At 48.5% G+C, this 15,453-nt stretch overlaps 1 protein-coding gene across 1 annotated transcript in view; it reads right to left on the reverse strand.

The window, feature by feature from the left end:
- The window catches only part of ABR (ABR activator of RhoGEF and GTPase), a 669,248-nt gene extending 664,468 nt beyond the window's left edge, over positions 1-4,780 (reverse strand). The window contains exon 1 of the mRNA XM_068270301.1: positions 4,173-4,780. Coding sequence (XP_068126402.1) covers positions 4,173-4,680 — 508 coding nt within the window. The 5' untranslated portion in view covers positions 4,681-4,780. The remainder of the gene's footprint in view (positions 1-4,172) is intronic.
- Positions 4,781-15,453: the final 10,673 nt, after the last annotated feature.

The raw sequence follows: 15,453 nt of genomic DNA on the forward strand, positions 1-15,453 counted from the left end.
GACAGAAGAAATCACAGAGGGACAGAAGAAAGCACAAAGGGGGACAGGGAGGCAGAGGAGCACAGGGGAGAGGCAGAGGACAGAGGTGACACACTGGGAACAGGGGGACAAAGGTGACACGGCGAGGGAAGGCAGAGGAGGCACAGAGGGGGACACAGGAGGCACAGGGGACAGAGTGTTCCAACTTAAGAACAGATGCAGGTTAAGAACTAACCTACAGCCCAGGGACTACCTGTACCTTTTACCTTAAACTTGAACTACTTCACAATTCTAGACTGACTTATTTGAAACACAGTTATCTATGTCCTCCAGCAAATAACAAAACTACCAAGGAAACTGGAAAAACCTGATCTTGTAGTTCTACAACGTTGTGTCATTTCAACATGAACTACTGGGCAGGAGCGCACAAAATAAATCAATGGTGAGAAATTGTTAAACAATAAGCAAACTTAGGTAGGCAAGTACATCCGTTTCCTGCTCCCTTGAGGCCTGCGCCAGCTCTGCTCTCCAGAGGCCTACCAAAACCAAGATATGTACTGCACCTCATACCTGCCAGGCGCTGATCTGCAGATCTGCCTATGCATCCTCCATTTATTAGTAGACAATACAGGCCATCTGAGATAATAGATTCTGGTCTAGCCTGGTATTCGGATCCACAAACAGACATTCTGCCCATCTATGTAGAGGCCTCAAACAGACAAGGGCAGGTGCTAGGAGTTGTGGGCAAATATTGATATGTGGTATGGTAAACTAAACAGGCAAGTAGCAAGGCAATGAAAGTCAACATTAATAACAATGATTATTGAAGCAAGTTTACTCACGGTGCAGCACCGACTGCATTGTTATTTAGGCCTCTATCTCAGTGCAACAGCTGACAAAACACGGAAGGCTATTATTATTATTATAGACAGCAGGGTTCCTATGTTAGGAGGGTGATAATGTAACAAATATTCATAAGAGTTTAGTTGCTGTGTGTGGTGATATCTCCCTGTCGCATAACTGTTTTCACACACCAATCTAGTGTTGTAACACTGCCCTACAAGTGTCAGTCACCAAAGGGTGAGTAATGCCCCTGGAGGGCATATTGCAATAATGATCGATTCTGAACAGTACAAAAAAATCTCTACTGTGTCTGCGCAGGACGCTCCCGGGGTCGGGAGAGTGAATGGGGACGCGCGCACAGTGGACGGCAACTCTACAAAGCGAAACTGCGCTGCAGCAGGGGACCAGAGGATCGTTAAGGACTGGCGAGCGCACAGAACGTCTGCAGGGGGCTGGCGCCAGGTAAGTGAAACTTTTTTTTTCAAAACTATCTTCAGGTGTGCTTTAAATGACATGTGACATGACAGTGCTAAGCGCACAAATAAATATGCTGTGTTACATTTTTTTCTTTTTCTGCCTGAAAGCGTTACTATTCAGCTTTGAAATTGACAGTTTTTCTCCAGTCCAGACCCACTCAGGCTATAGAGTCCCTCACTGATAAGGAATTACAGCCATAAAATACTATATACATACATACATACATATACGGTGGTGTAGTGGTTAGCGCTCTCGCCTTGCAGCGTTGGGTCAAATGGTTCAAATCCCATGAAGGGCACTATCTGCATGGCGTTTGTATGCTCTCCCCTTGTCTGTGTGGGTTTCCTCCGGGCACTTGGGTTTCCTCCCACATCCCAAAAACATACAGATAAGTTAAGTGGCTTCCCCCTAAATTGGCCCTAGACTACGGCACATTCACTTCATGATGCATACATAGACATATGACTATGGAAGGATTAATTGTGAGCCCCTCTGAGGGACAGTTTAGTGACAAGACAATATATACTCTGTACGGAGCTGCGGAAGATGTCAGCACTATATAAATACTAAATAATACATACATGTACGAGTCACCTGCTGTCAGATTACCATTACTGATCCTCAGCAATGATGATTCTATTATATTTACTTTTATTCAGTCCTCACGTAAAACAGAGGATGCTTGGCAGACAGCCCAGTGCAGTGTTCTCCCCGGGCTCTTTTAGCCGGGTGCTTCACCCGGCTAGTTTTGGTGAGCACCCGGCTGTCATTAGCTCACCTCCTCCTATGCTGTAAGCAGAGTTGCGTACAGAAGCACCAGCCCTGCATTCTCTCATCTCGCCCCACCCGGCTACTTTTTCATGCCACCTGTATGGAAAAAAAAATTCTGGGGAGAACACTGCAGTGCATCTGTAAAGTGATCATAGCTAAACCTGGGGCAAGGCGTCAGTAATCATGGTTTGTATTACATGACTTCAGATTACTAATATGACATGCAGGTGTGTGACAACGTTGAGGCAGGCTAGCATCTACAGAGAGTTATGTGGCATACAGAGGACTTCCCATTATTTGGCAGGCTACCTCTAACCACATTTTCAATTCTATTACATGTCACATAATCTTAACTAGCAGTTGAAAATACAAATATGGGGAAATGCTTTGTTATTAGACAATTTCTTTTCTTCCCAGCCATCACTGAGAATTTAAATTTTACTACAACTATCCTTCCCATATGTAAAATTAAAAACACATTGTCAGCCTTCTACATGCAATAAGCAGTTGCCACCTCTTCCCTGCAAGTAGCTGTGGGGAATGCTTGTTCTTGTAGTTGAACACAAACAAAAGGGAGGTTAGGCTATGTGCACACTGGCAGGGCTGTGGAGTCGGGACAAAAATCTTCCGACTCCAACTCCTCAGTTTATGAAACCATGACTCTGACTCCGACTCCGGGTACCCAAAATGGCTCCGACTCCTCGACTCCGACTCCTTAGCCTAATAGGGCTGTGGATTTTGTACAAAAATCATCCGACACCCGACTCCTCAGTTTATGAAATCAACGACTCCGACTCCAACTTCGACTCCGACTCCGGGTGCCCAAAATTGCCCCGACTCCGACTCCACAGCCCTGCACACTGGACTGCAAATTGGACAACAGACAAAGACCGACGAGAAATCCTATGTTTTGTATAGAATCCATTCAGACATGTACGTTTTCAACGTATCCATTGCGGTAATGGCAAAGATAGTTTTATCTTGTACGACTTTAAGGAACACTGCACAGAAAACTGACAAGGCAACAATATGCGGCGCTAGTCTAGGTTAGGGTACCAAGCAGGAAATATCATAGGGAACAGTTCTCCAATCACAGCACCCTCTACAGCACAAAGCTTTGCGATTGGCTGAATAGTGTGGGCGTAGTTTACTACAATTTATCTGAAACCTAGCAGTCCGAGAGGGTGCCGTCCAGCCAATCGCATTAGCTGAATTACCCTATGAGGTTCCCTGCTGGGTCCCCTAAAGTAGACTAGCATCCAATATGCTACAACAGCCACTACAATTACGTGAACGGACAGAACAGACCATACTCCAGATCCGCTGTGACCGTTCCCGTAGCTAATGCGACTTACAGTGGACCTTGCCTTGCTGTCATGATAAGTTATGACAGGTGCCAGTAGTACCAAGAGGCAATGTGGGTACAGCATTGTCACCTCTCAGTAACTTTGCATATGAGCGTACCCTGGCAGGACGGGGGTCAGTATAGCAAAGCACTGAATGAACAACACATATAGGGGAAAAAATGTGGGCACAGCCTGGATACCTAGAAAGATGGTCAATGAGATGCTAATTATCGGAGCAGGATCATTCATTAGTACAGGGAAGCAGTATGGGCATCTATCAGCAGCACTGAGGGTGCACTGGAAGTACAGGCATGTCAGTACAGGGAAGCAGTGTGGGCACAGCATGGGCACCCATCAGCATCTCTGAGTGTACATTGGAATAACAGGCATATCAGTACAGGGAAGCACAATATGGGCACAGCATGGGCACCCATCAGCATCTCTGAGGGTACACTGGAATAACAGGCATATCAGTACAGGGAAGCACAATATGGGCGCAGCATGGGCACCCATCAGCATCCCGGAGGGCACACTGGAAATACAGGCATGTCAGTCTAGGGAAGCGCAATATGGGCACAGCATGGGCACCCATCAGCATCTCTGAGGGTACACTGGGAGTCCAGGCATGTCAGTCTAGGGAAGCACAGCAATGGGCACCTGTCAGCAGTGCGGAGGATGTGGGCACACTGGCAGAACAGGTGTCAGACCAGGGTGACAATGGGGCAGAGGTGGGCACTGCATGATCACAGCACCTACCTATAGAGTCGTCGTCCTCCCGGTCGGAGCTCAGGTAGCCGTTGCTGCTTCTCTCGGGTGAGCTGGGTCGGGGTGAGTCGTGCCCGGGCACCTCCAGCAGGATCAGCCCGGGGACTGGCGGCTCCTCCTCCTCCTGCAGGGTTGGGGTGAGCAGGTTGTCCAGCACGAACCTCTCGGTGCCCCCCTCCTCATCCTCATAGTCTCTATCAGGGACGGCAGGAGGAGGGGGCGGCGGGGGGAGATCCCGCACAGAGACCCTCTTAGGAGGGGGTGGCGGGGGCACCTTGCGGCGCAGCCGGGGGACGGGCTTCTCCCGGGACAGCACGCTCTCCAGGTAGACGACTTTAAACTTCTCCTCATCCAGCGCTCGCTGCAGCCGCTTCAGGCTGTCCCTGCAGAGCTCCAGCTCCCGCCGCAGATCCTCCGCCGTGCTGATGTGCAGAACCGGAGCCTGCTCTCCCGGGAACTCCGCCCGCCAGTGCTGCTCAAACTCCTGCGGGTCCCACATCTTCCTCCGGCCAACCGCGTCCACCGATCTCACTACAGCCCGATCATCCTGCCAGACCGACCACACGGCAAACTTTCTTCCAAAGCTTCCGACTGCTGGGCGGAGCGACAGCGTGAGACGTCACCGGCACCCCCGCCTCTCCAGTGACAGCGGGGCGGGGCTAGACTTGCTGCTGCTACGGGAGCCACTACCTGCTGCAACTACTAGCTGCCTACAGTCTGTGATCTCTATGAAGGAAGGACGGTGATGAAAATCTGGTTAGGGCTCAAGCATTTTTCACCATCCTGAGGAAAGGAGAGAAGTCACCCAAATGTCAGAATGCTGCTGTTCCTGGTTACAGTATAATCTCCTTATAGTAAACTGTGATATAGTAAAACTTTGGGTATAGTAAACTCATACTTCCCAACTTTTTGAGATAAGAAAGAGGGACATTAAGACACGGCCCTGCCACACCTCAGGCTCTCACCATGCATATCACAAGGAATTCAGAATCAAAAGATATACTGTCCTTTAAAGGGGTTCTGTGGACAGTAAAAAAAAAAAAAAACATAGACACTTACCTGGGGCTTCTCTCGGCCCCCTGTAGCTGTAATGTCCCGCACTGTCCTACGATCCTCCATTCCCTGCTGCCGGCACCGGTCAATTATTCATCTAACAAGACGAATAGTGTGCGCTCCTGCTCGTGTCTCCGGGAGCTTACTGCGCAGGCACAGTATTAGGCGCAGTATGAGGTTTTCTCATACTGCGTAGTAAGCTCCTGGAGACGCAAGCACGGCCGTAGTCTCGCTAGAGGAATAATCAGACCGGGATCGGCGGCGGGGAATGGATAATCGGAGGAGGATGGCGCGGGACATAACAGCTACAGGGGGCCGGGAGAAGTCTCAGGTAAGTCTCAGGGATTGGATTGAGGGGAAGAATCTTACCCCTGTGGCCGAGCATGCTCTGAAAGCACATGGAGGGAGCACCAGGGGCTGGACTGTGGTAGGCTTACAAAAAATCTGTTTATCTCCTAGGGGTGGTGATGTAATCCAAACTCTGTTGAGGAATGAGACAAGATGGATATACGAGATGGGATCCTTGCAACCAGCAGGTATGAATGAAGAGTTTACTTTTGTGGGGTATCTGAAATAGTCCCATTGTCCCTCTTCAATCTCTTTCTTCGATTCACTTGGGTGCCCATTGTGGTTAGTGTTTCAGGGACCTCCTGTATGGCATGTTGTGTTTGTTTATGTTTATAACTTTCCCCTATTGGTTATGTCTCTTGGGGTCCGGACTTACTTAAATTACTTTTATCACCATGGGATCTTATGTGATTATGGTTTGCTTTGGTGAGTAGTGAACCATGACTTATTGTTAGTTGGTTTGTACACGACACAGCCTCCATTTCTCTAGGGACTTGGTGTCATGGTGGCCTCTCGATGTTGATTTATGGATCACGGCATCTTTCCCTCATCCATGGATGGGCGATTGTGGATGCTTTTATTTCATTGCATTATATTTAATGTGTTATTTCTAGTTGCAGATTATACGTACGATCATTTTGGACAGCATATATCTGTTATCTCTGTCTGAAGCAAGGGAGAATCTTTGGCAGGACTTCTCTACAGATTCTGGACCCCTGAAGAGGATTTTGGATTGTCTATGCAATGTTCTTTATATGGACTGGTCCATTTGGACGTTCTAAATTCAGGATTGCATATATTTATTATATTTGCACATTATATACATAATTTGATATTGGTCAAACAGGATAATGTGGTTTCGATAGCTATTATTTCATCTTGGGAGTAGCCTTGATTTATCTGATTAGTTTGATGTCATCTGTAATGTACCCATGTACCAGTTGAGTGTTGTGCTCTCATTTAGTACTGCAATAGTGTATAGAAAAAGGAAATAATAATACAAATGTTCCTTATAATTTTTTCTTTATACTACATTTTTCTTATCTTTTGTCTTTCCCTTTTATTCTCTTTTTACATAGATAGCAGCGGTGGGGGACCCGTGGAGCCACTTCATTACTGGTAGGATTCTTCACTTGAGTTGGTACATGTTTCACTCAATATGTCTATCACCTTTCTATATTTGCTCCACATTCTCAGGGGATTTCTCTTTCACATTATCCTAATATTGGTTTGATATTGATCGCTGTTGTTTGTTATTCCACTGTACTACATCCAGTTATACAGTGATCACTCCAGTGGTTATATATGTCCTTTTTCATGATTGTTATTTAACTATTTATTGATGTATGCACTTTGCACCTTGGTCCCTTGTTTTCGCCATTCCTGCTGTGTACTATGCAGCCCCATTGTTCACTCATTATCCCATTGTGTCACCAATTATGGTTCACACCCTTAGTGGTGTGTCATATACACTATTAGCACTTTATTTTCCTGCCGGTTCTCCGACAATTTGGGTCAATATGCTATTCCCCACCTGTTTTTAAGTATGTTTTAATTGTTTGTGGATTGAGAAATAAAGGATGTTACTTTTTTCTACATGATTTATGTCTGATGTGGTGCGGTTCATTGAGGCCATAGCTGGTGTCTTTTTGTGTGTCATTACATACGCGTCAACCAGACGCGTGGACGCATCAGGGCCTGAGGACGAATTGTTGCCATCTTGTGGACAATTTACTAACTACATCCCAACTACATAATTTTAAAATTTGTTAGATACGGATCCGCCATCTAGTGGCATGATCTCAGCAGCCCACAAACAGCAACAATTTAGAACTAAGTCCAAAGGGACCTAGCATGTGATCTAAATGGGATTCATAGCCCTCGGTTCCACAAGAATGAGACATACCGTATATACTCGCATATAAGCCGACCCGCATATAAGCCGACCCCCCAACTTTTACCTGAAAAAACAGGGGAAAATGATTGACCCCCATATAAGCCGGGGGTAGGAAATGCTGGCCGCCTTATTCCCCTAGTGTGTCCCAGTATAGCTAGTAAAGTGCCCAGTATGGGTAGGTAGTGCCCCAGTATAGCTAGTATAGTGCCCAGTATAGCTAGTATAGTGCTCAGTATAGCTAGTATAGTGCTCAGTATAGCTAGTATAGTGCCCCAGTTTAGCTAGTATAGTGCCCCAGTTTAGCTAGTATAGTGCTCAGTATAGCTAGTATAGTGCTCAGTATAGCTAGTAAAGTGCTCAGTATAGCTAGTATAGTGCTCAGTATAGCTAGTATAGTGCTCAGTATAGCTAGTATAGTGCTCAGTATAGCTAGTATAGTGCTCAGTATAGCTAGTATAGTGCTCATTATAGCTAGTATAGTGCTCAGGATAGCTAGTATAGTGCCCAGTATAGCTAGTATAGTGCTCAGTATAGCTAGTATAGTGCTCAGTTTAGCTAGTATAGTGCCCCAGTTTAGCTAGTATAGTGCCCCAGTTTAGCTAGTATAGTGCTCAGTATAGCTAGTATAGTGCTCAGTATAGCTAGTATAGTGCTCAGTATAGCTAGTATAGTGCCCAGTATAGCTAGTATAGTGCTCAGTTTAGCTAGTATAGTGCCCCAGTTTAGCTAGTATAGTGCCCCAGTTTAGCTAGTATAGTGCTCAGTTTAGCTAGTATAGTGCCCCAGTTTAGCTAGTATAGTGCCCCAGTTTAGCTAGTATAGTGCTCCGCCGTTACCAGGGGAACCACTCTTTCCTGCCCCCTGCATCGTCACAGCAGCAGCGCCGGGCGCGCTGCTGTGATACACTTACGGAGTCCGCAGGATGAAGAGGGGAACCCGGATTAGGAAGCGGCCGCTGAAGCAGGTAATAGCAGCAGCAGCAGCGGCCGCGGAGGGAGGGGGCGAGCAAGCGGGCGGGCGGGGGGCGCAGACCACCACCCACGACTCGCATACAAGCCGACCCCCCAACTTTTGGCCCCCTTTTTGGGGGTCAAAAATTCGGCTTGTATGCGAGTATATACGGTATCTATAAGCACACATAACATCATAAAAACTGTAAGAAACAGAAAAACAGTCAAAAAATATTCGTAAATATGAGCTATGCATAATATCAGTTGACGAGACTTCAATGAGGACGGCCCCGGATGGAACTCCTGCCGTATATACCGTATTTTTCAGAATATAAGACGCTCTGGCATATAAGACGCACCTTGGTTTAGGGGGCAAAAATCAGAGAAAAAAAAACTAATCCTAGGTGCGTCTATGGTGCAGGGGCGTCTTATGGACCTTTTCTCCCTAAACTACACTGCCCATCTACACACACTGGCCTAAGCTACACTGCCCATCTATACCACACTACACTTCACTTCACTTACCCCTGCTGCCCCCACTACACTACACTTCACTAACTAACCCCTGCTGCTGTAACCACCTACTACACTACACTAACCAACCCCTTCTGCCACCACCAAATACACTACACTAGCTAAACCCTGATGAAACATCTCACCTGATCCTGTCGCCACGATCCTCTCCTCCTCCATCTGGCTTTCTTCATCAGAGGGCGCCCGTCATTCAGGATGCAGGTCTTCAGGGTCCAAGCTGCGGCACTCCTCTTCAGCTGCAGTCTCCTCTCTTCATCCCAGGACGTCTTGTCATGCATTGTGAACGTCTTCAGAGCCCCAGCTGCCCGCGGTCCTCTTCGCTGCAGTCTTAGCATAGATTGCAGCCTTGCGATATACATGTGCTCCCGCCGCCATCTTTCCTAGTTACGGCGTCCTCACCTGACGTCCTCCCTAGTTACAGCGTCCTTCCCCGACGTCCTCGATAGTTACAGCGTCCTTCCCCGACGTCCTCGATAGTTACAGCGTCCTTCCCGACGTCCTCCCTAGTTACAGTGCCCTCTGCTGGTTGATCTGCGGCGCACATGTGCGCGTGACGTCAGAGGCACTGTAACTAGGAAGGACATCGGGGAGGACGCTGTAACTAGGGAGGACATCGGGGGAGGACGCCGTAACTAGGAAGGATGGCGGCAGCAGCACATGTATATCGAAAGGCTGCAGTCTATACAAAGACTGCAGTGAAGAGAAGCGCGGGCAGCTGGGGCTCTGAAAACGTTCACAATGAATGACAAGACGTCCTGGCATGAAGAGAGCCAGACGAGGAGGAGAGGATCGCGGCAACAGGATCCGGTAAGTATATTCCGGGGCCACATTTACCGCATCTTTGGAATATAAGACGCACCCACTTTTCCCCCCCATTTTTGGGGAAGAAAAAGTGCGTCTTATATTCCGAAAAATACGGTACTCTTTATCATCAGTCTAATAAATATTTTAATGAACACGCTATATAAACGCCTTAATAAACATGCCATCTTTCAATTGTATACAGACAGACCTCCGATCACGAGACCAAATGATTGGGAGCAAAAGCAACCAAGCCATAGTCCCAATATCCACATCATAGGTCCCACTATATCATCAAGTTAGGTTATATGTAACACTCACATCGGCTCATGGGGTGACACATTGACACCACAATATACTGTAGCTTACGATCATAGTGCAACGATCATAGTGCTCAAGACAATCTATCATAGAAACATCCCCATATCAATCCGATCATTGAAGCCTGATGGGCCCTCTGTCCCTAATCTAATAATCCACCTACTCTCCAACTGTAACAGCTTCTCATCCCCATTCATCCCCCCTCTCCTATTCTGTACAAGCCACAGGGTCCAAAGAAAAATCCTAAACATCCTAAAAAAACGTGAACGAATCAGGGAACAGCTCCCCACAATCCACATGGCCAAGCAGTCCCAACACAAGTTTAGAGGAAGAATTGTTCTCTGAGGAGGATATCCCTTTAGGAGAAGAAGACGAGTTAGGCGCAGTAGGTGGCACAAGAGATCCAAAAAGTGTGTGGAAAGGAAAAGGTATCTGTAACGATCGGTGAAGCACAGAGAGGTCTGATTACGGGTGATCTGCAGTATCACAGGAAATACAGACGTATACCAGATTACATGTGATCTGCGGTATCACCGATAATCCAATATACTAGCTAACCTCTGTTCACCTGAGTAGAGTGTTGTGATTGGTGCAACAGTAATACAGAGGACAAGCCTCAGTGCAGCAAGGAGGACTGCACAGATTCCTTCCGCAGATCTGAGCTCTCCAAGATGGGAGGAGTCAGACTGACAGTAGGAAGGACAGACTGGAAGTAACCTTCAGGAGGAAGGATTACTAACAGAGCGAGGAACCGCCTCTAACAATAAGGTCGGTTCTCGAGGTCGGACAAGCCAGGTCGTACACACACGGACAGATAATGTACAAGATCAGGAGGCAAAGGCGGAGTCAAAGTACAGGCAGGGTTCAGCAACGGGGTATCAGATATATCGGGGTACAAAATCAGGAGGCAGAAGCAGAGTCAAGAAACGAGCCGGGGTTCGGCAACAGAGTATCAGATATAACAAGGTACAAGGTCAGAGTTCAGGAGGATAGTCGAGGCAGGCAAAGGTCATAACAGATAATCACATTTAAACTAGTACTTTAAGCTATCAACAGAATCTAGCTTAGTGTAGGATTACAGCTCCAGCTGGTCCCGGCACACTAACGGATCTGACTACGGATCTGGGTGCTCCCACGTATGTGATCGCAACGCCAGACAAGAGATGAGTGAACAGCCAGCAGTATATATACCACAGATGTCCCCCAGCACCTCCCTAATTGCTGGACCAATGGGGAGTGGAGCTAGAGTCAGCTGACCTGCCTGGTCAGCTGACTCCCTCCTGGGTGTAATAAATCTTGTCTGAGTGCGCGCGCGCGCGTCACTCTGAACCTTGAGGGACTACGTGTCCCAGCCACCACAGCCCCGCTCTGCGGTGTCTCCGCAGCGGGGACATGCGTGCTAACCGCCGCGTCCAACGCGGCGGTTTCGCCACGCTCCGCAACCTGTTGCACGGAGGCAGCCGCCTCATGATGTGAGGAGGCGGCTGCCTCTCCGACTGCTGTGTGCGGAAGGAGCCGCCTGCCGCTGGCTCATGGCGGCGGCTCCTCCGCGTTTTCTCACAGTACCCCCCCCCCCCCCCCCCCCCCCCGAGGAGTGGACTCCGGACAGCTCCTTCCAGGTTTTTCTGGATGTACAGCATGAAATTCTCTCACTAACTCGTCCGCATGCATGCGGTTCCCAGGTACCCATTGCCTCTCCTCAATGCCGTACCCCTTCCAATGTACGAGATACTGCACCGAGTTCTGTACAGTACGCGAATCTATGATCTTTTCTACCTCATACTCGGGTTGGGCATCGACTAAGACAGGAGGAGGAGGAGTGGGACCCACCTGGACTGCGGGTTTAAGAAGTGATACGTGGAAAGACCTTACTCCGCGCATGCTGGTGGGAAGATCAACGGTATATGTGACATTGTTGATCCTCCTAGTAACTGGAAATGGACCCACGAACCTGGGACCAAGTTTGTCAGAGGGTTGTTTCAGGGTCAGGTGACGGGTAGACACTTAAACCAAATCTCCTGGTTGGAATTTCCACTCTAACGAGCGTCTCTTGTCAGCCTGACCTTTCTGACTCTGGAAAGCTTTTACAAGGTTATTCTTGATGGTCCACCACATGTCCTTAAATGACCTTAGCCACGTCTCCAAGGCTGGGAACGGAGTGGCCGCAACTGGCAATGGAGAGAATTTAGGCAGTTTACCTGTCACAATCTGAAATGGACAGAAACCTGAGGACGAACTCTTTAAGTTATTGTGGGCAAATTCTGCATAAGGTAAATATTTAACCCAATCACTCTGTGCCTCGGCAACGTAGCATCTCAAAAATTGTTCTAACGACTGGTTGACCCTCTCCGTCTGGCCATTTGTCTGTGGGTGGTACCCCGAGGAAAATGACAATTTCATGCCCATTTGGTGACAGAATGCCTTCCAAAATTTCGAAACAAACTGAACTCCCCGATCGGATACTATGTCTTCTGGAATGCCATGCAGTCTGAAGACATGGATGATAAATAAATCGGCCAGTTCCTGAGCCGAGGGGAGTCCTTTTAGAGGCACGAAATGGGCCATCTTACTAAAACGGTCGACCACCACCCAAATAACTGACATGCCTTCAGATCTCGGAAGCTCTCCCACGAAATCCATGGACAAGTGGGTCCATGGTTCACTCGGGGTGGGCAAAGGCTGCAAAGTACCTACAGATGCCAGCCGGGAGGGCTTGCTTTTCGCGCACACCACACATTCCCTGACAAACTCTTTGCAGTCAGCGGCTAGCGAAGGCCACCATGCACATCTGGCCACAAGATCCTGCGTTCTAGACGCTCCCGGATGTCCCGCGTTCTTATGGGAATGAACCATCTCCAAGATCTGGAGACGGAATGGTAACGGAACAAATAATACCCCGTCTGGTTTCCCGTCTGGGATATCCTGCTGAAAAGGACTCAAAGTCTCTTTCCCGTCCTCCCAAGTCTCGGTGGCGGCTAACACCACACTTCGTGGGACAATGGTCTCAGGAACAGAGGGCTGTGCTGTCTCCGGCTCAAAACACCTAGAAAGTGCGTCTGCCTTGGTATTCTTACTACCTGGCGTATACGTGATCAAAAATGTAAATCTCGAGAAAAATAGTGACCATCGAGCCTGCCTTGGGCTTAACCTTTTAGCCCCCTCGATGTATTCCAGGTTTTTGTGATCGGTATAAACCGTGATAGTGTGCTCAGCTCCCTCTAGCCAATGACGCCACTCTTAGAAGGCCAATTTGATGGCTAGGAGCTCCCTGTTGCCTATGTCGTAGTTTCTCTCTGCCGGAGAGAACCTTCGGGAAAAATAGGCACACGGGTGTAGTCTACCCTGGAGACCAGAACGCTGGGACAGCACAGCCCCCACCCCGATCTCCGAGGCGTCTACCTCAACAATAAACGGAAAATAAGTGTCCGCGTGCCTGAGTATGGGTGCTGAGCAGAACAATCCTTTTAACTTAGAAAAAGCCTGTAAGGCCTCGGGAGACCAATGAGTGGTGTCTGCCCCTTTTTTAGTAAGGCTAGTGAGAGGGGCGACTACTGTGGAGTACCCCTTAATAAACCTTCTATAATAGTTCGCAAACCCCAAGAACCGTTGCAATGATTTTAACCCCACCGGCTGCGGCCACTCCAGGACCGCGGAGACCTTGGCAGGGTCCATAGACAAACCTGAGGTGGAGATTATATACCCCAGAAAGGCAACCGACGTGACCTCAAAAATACATTTCTCGAGTTTGGCGTATAACAGATTCTGCCTCAGTTTGTCTAATACCATCCTGACATGGGTTCTGTGTTCCGGGAGGTTGTTAGAAAAAATGAGAATGTCGTCTAGATAGACTAAAACGAACTTTCCCAATACCTCCCGAAAAACCTCATTGATGAGTTCCTGGAAGACGGCCGGGGCATTACACAAACCGAAGGGCATCACCCTATACTCGTAGTGCCCATCAGGGGTATTGAAGGCCATCTTCCATTCATCGCCCTTCCTTATACGCACCAGGTTGTATGCCCCCCGTAAATCCAGCTTTGAAAATATCCTAGCCTCAGTGACCTGTGTGAACAAATCGTCTATGAGTGGTAACGGGTAGCGATTTTTCACTGTGATTTTATTGAGGCCACGATAATCGATGCAAGGCCGTAAACCCCCGTCTTTCTTTTTAACAAAAAAGAAGCCTGCCCCAGCGGGGGACCGGGACGGCCTGATGAAGCCCTTTGCCAAGTTCTCACGGATGTACTCCTGCATGGCTAGTTTCTCGGGGCCAGGCAAGTTATACAGGTGGTCTCGAGGAGGCATACAACCGGAACGAAGGTCAATGGGACAGTCAAATGGGCGATGCGGGGGTAATTTATCCGCGGCCTTGGGACAAAACACATCGGCATAATCTGAGTATTGTTCCGGTATACCTTCCACCTGTACCTTAGTTAGACCTAATGTCAGTCTCCCCAAACACTGCTGGAAACAATGAGGTGACCATGCTGTCAACTGTCCTGTGGCCCAGTCTATCTGCGGGGAATGAACCTGCAACCAAGGCATGCCTAGGATAATAGTGGAGGTGGACATAATTGTAACTGCTCCCCATGCAATACCCCTATGGTGAGCTTCACAAGCGGAGTCTGTGACAGGGGATGATTCCGCTGCAAAGGGGAATCGTCAACTGCCGTGACCTGAATGGGGGGTCTCACGGGAGTGAGTGGTAGACCCAACTCCTGAGCAAACTCAAAGTTCATAAAGTTAGCCGCTGACCTGGAGTCAATAAAAGCTTTAGTGGCAACAGACTTATCATCCCATGTGACCGTACAAGGGAGAAGTAATTTTTTCTCTTTAAGGGGTGAGGTTTGTGTACCTAGGGTGTCACCCCCCACTACTCCTAGGCAGACCCGTTTCCCGCCCTGTTAGGGCAGTTTCGCACCCTATGCCCTGCCTCTGCACAGTATAGGCACAGTTGTTCCGTCATCCTCCGCCTTCGCTCCACCTGGGTCAATTTTGATCGACCAATTTGCATCGGCTCTGGTGGAGGCAAGGCCGGGAAGGGTGAGACAGGCGGAGATGCTGTTACAGAGGATGCAGCAACCGGTGCCGCGTACGAAGTCACCCTGACACGGTGACTGCCCCTGGCCTGCCTCTGATGGCGTAGCCTGCGATCTACTCGAATGGCCGATGATATGGCCTCATCAACTGTCTTGGGCTCGGGTATGGTTAACATTAAGTCGGAGACCTCCTCCGACAACCCAGACAAAAAATAATCCATTAAGGCGAAGTTATCAAATCTAGAGGTGACTGACCACCTACGGAACTCCGCCGCATAATCCTCGACCAAACCTCTGCCTTGCCGCAAAAGTTTGAGCTTCCGCTCTGA

Source organism: Hyperolius riggenbachi, chromosome 2 (genome assembly GCF_040937935.1).
Source record: "Hyperolius riggenbachi isolate aHypRig1 chromosome 2, aHypRig1.pri, whole genome shotgun sequence".
Lineage (NCBI taxonomy): Eukaryota > Metazoa > Chordata > Amphibia > Anura > Hyperoliidae > Hyperolius > Hyperolius riggenbachi.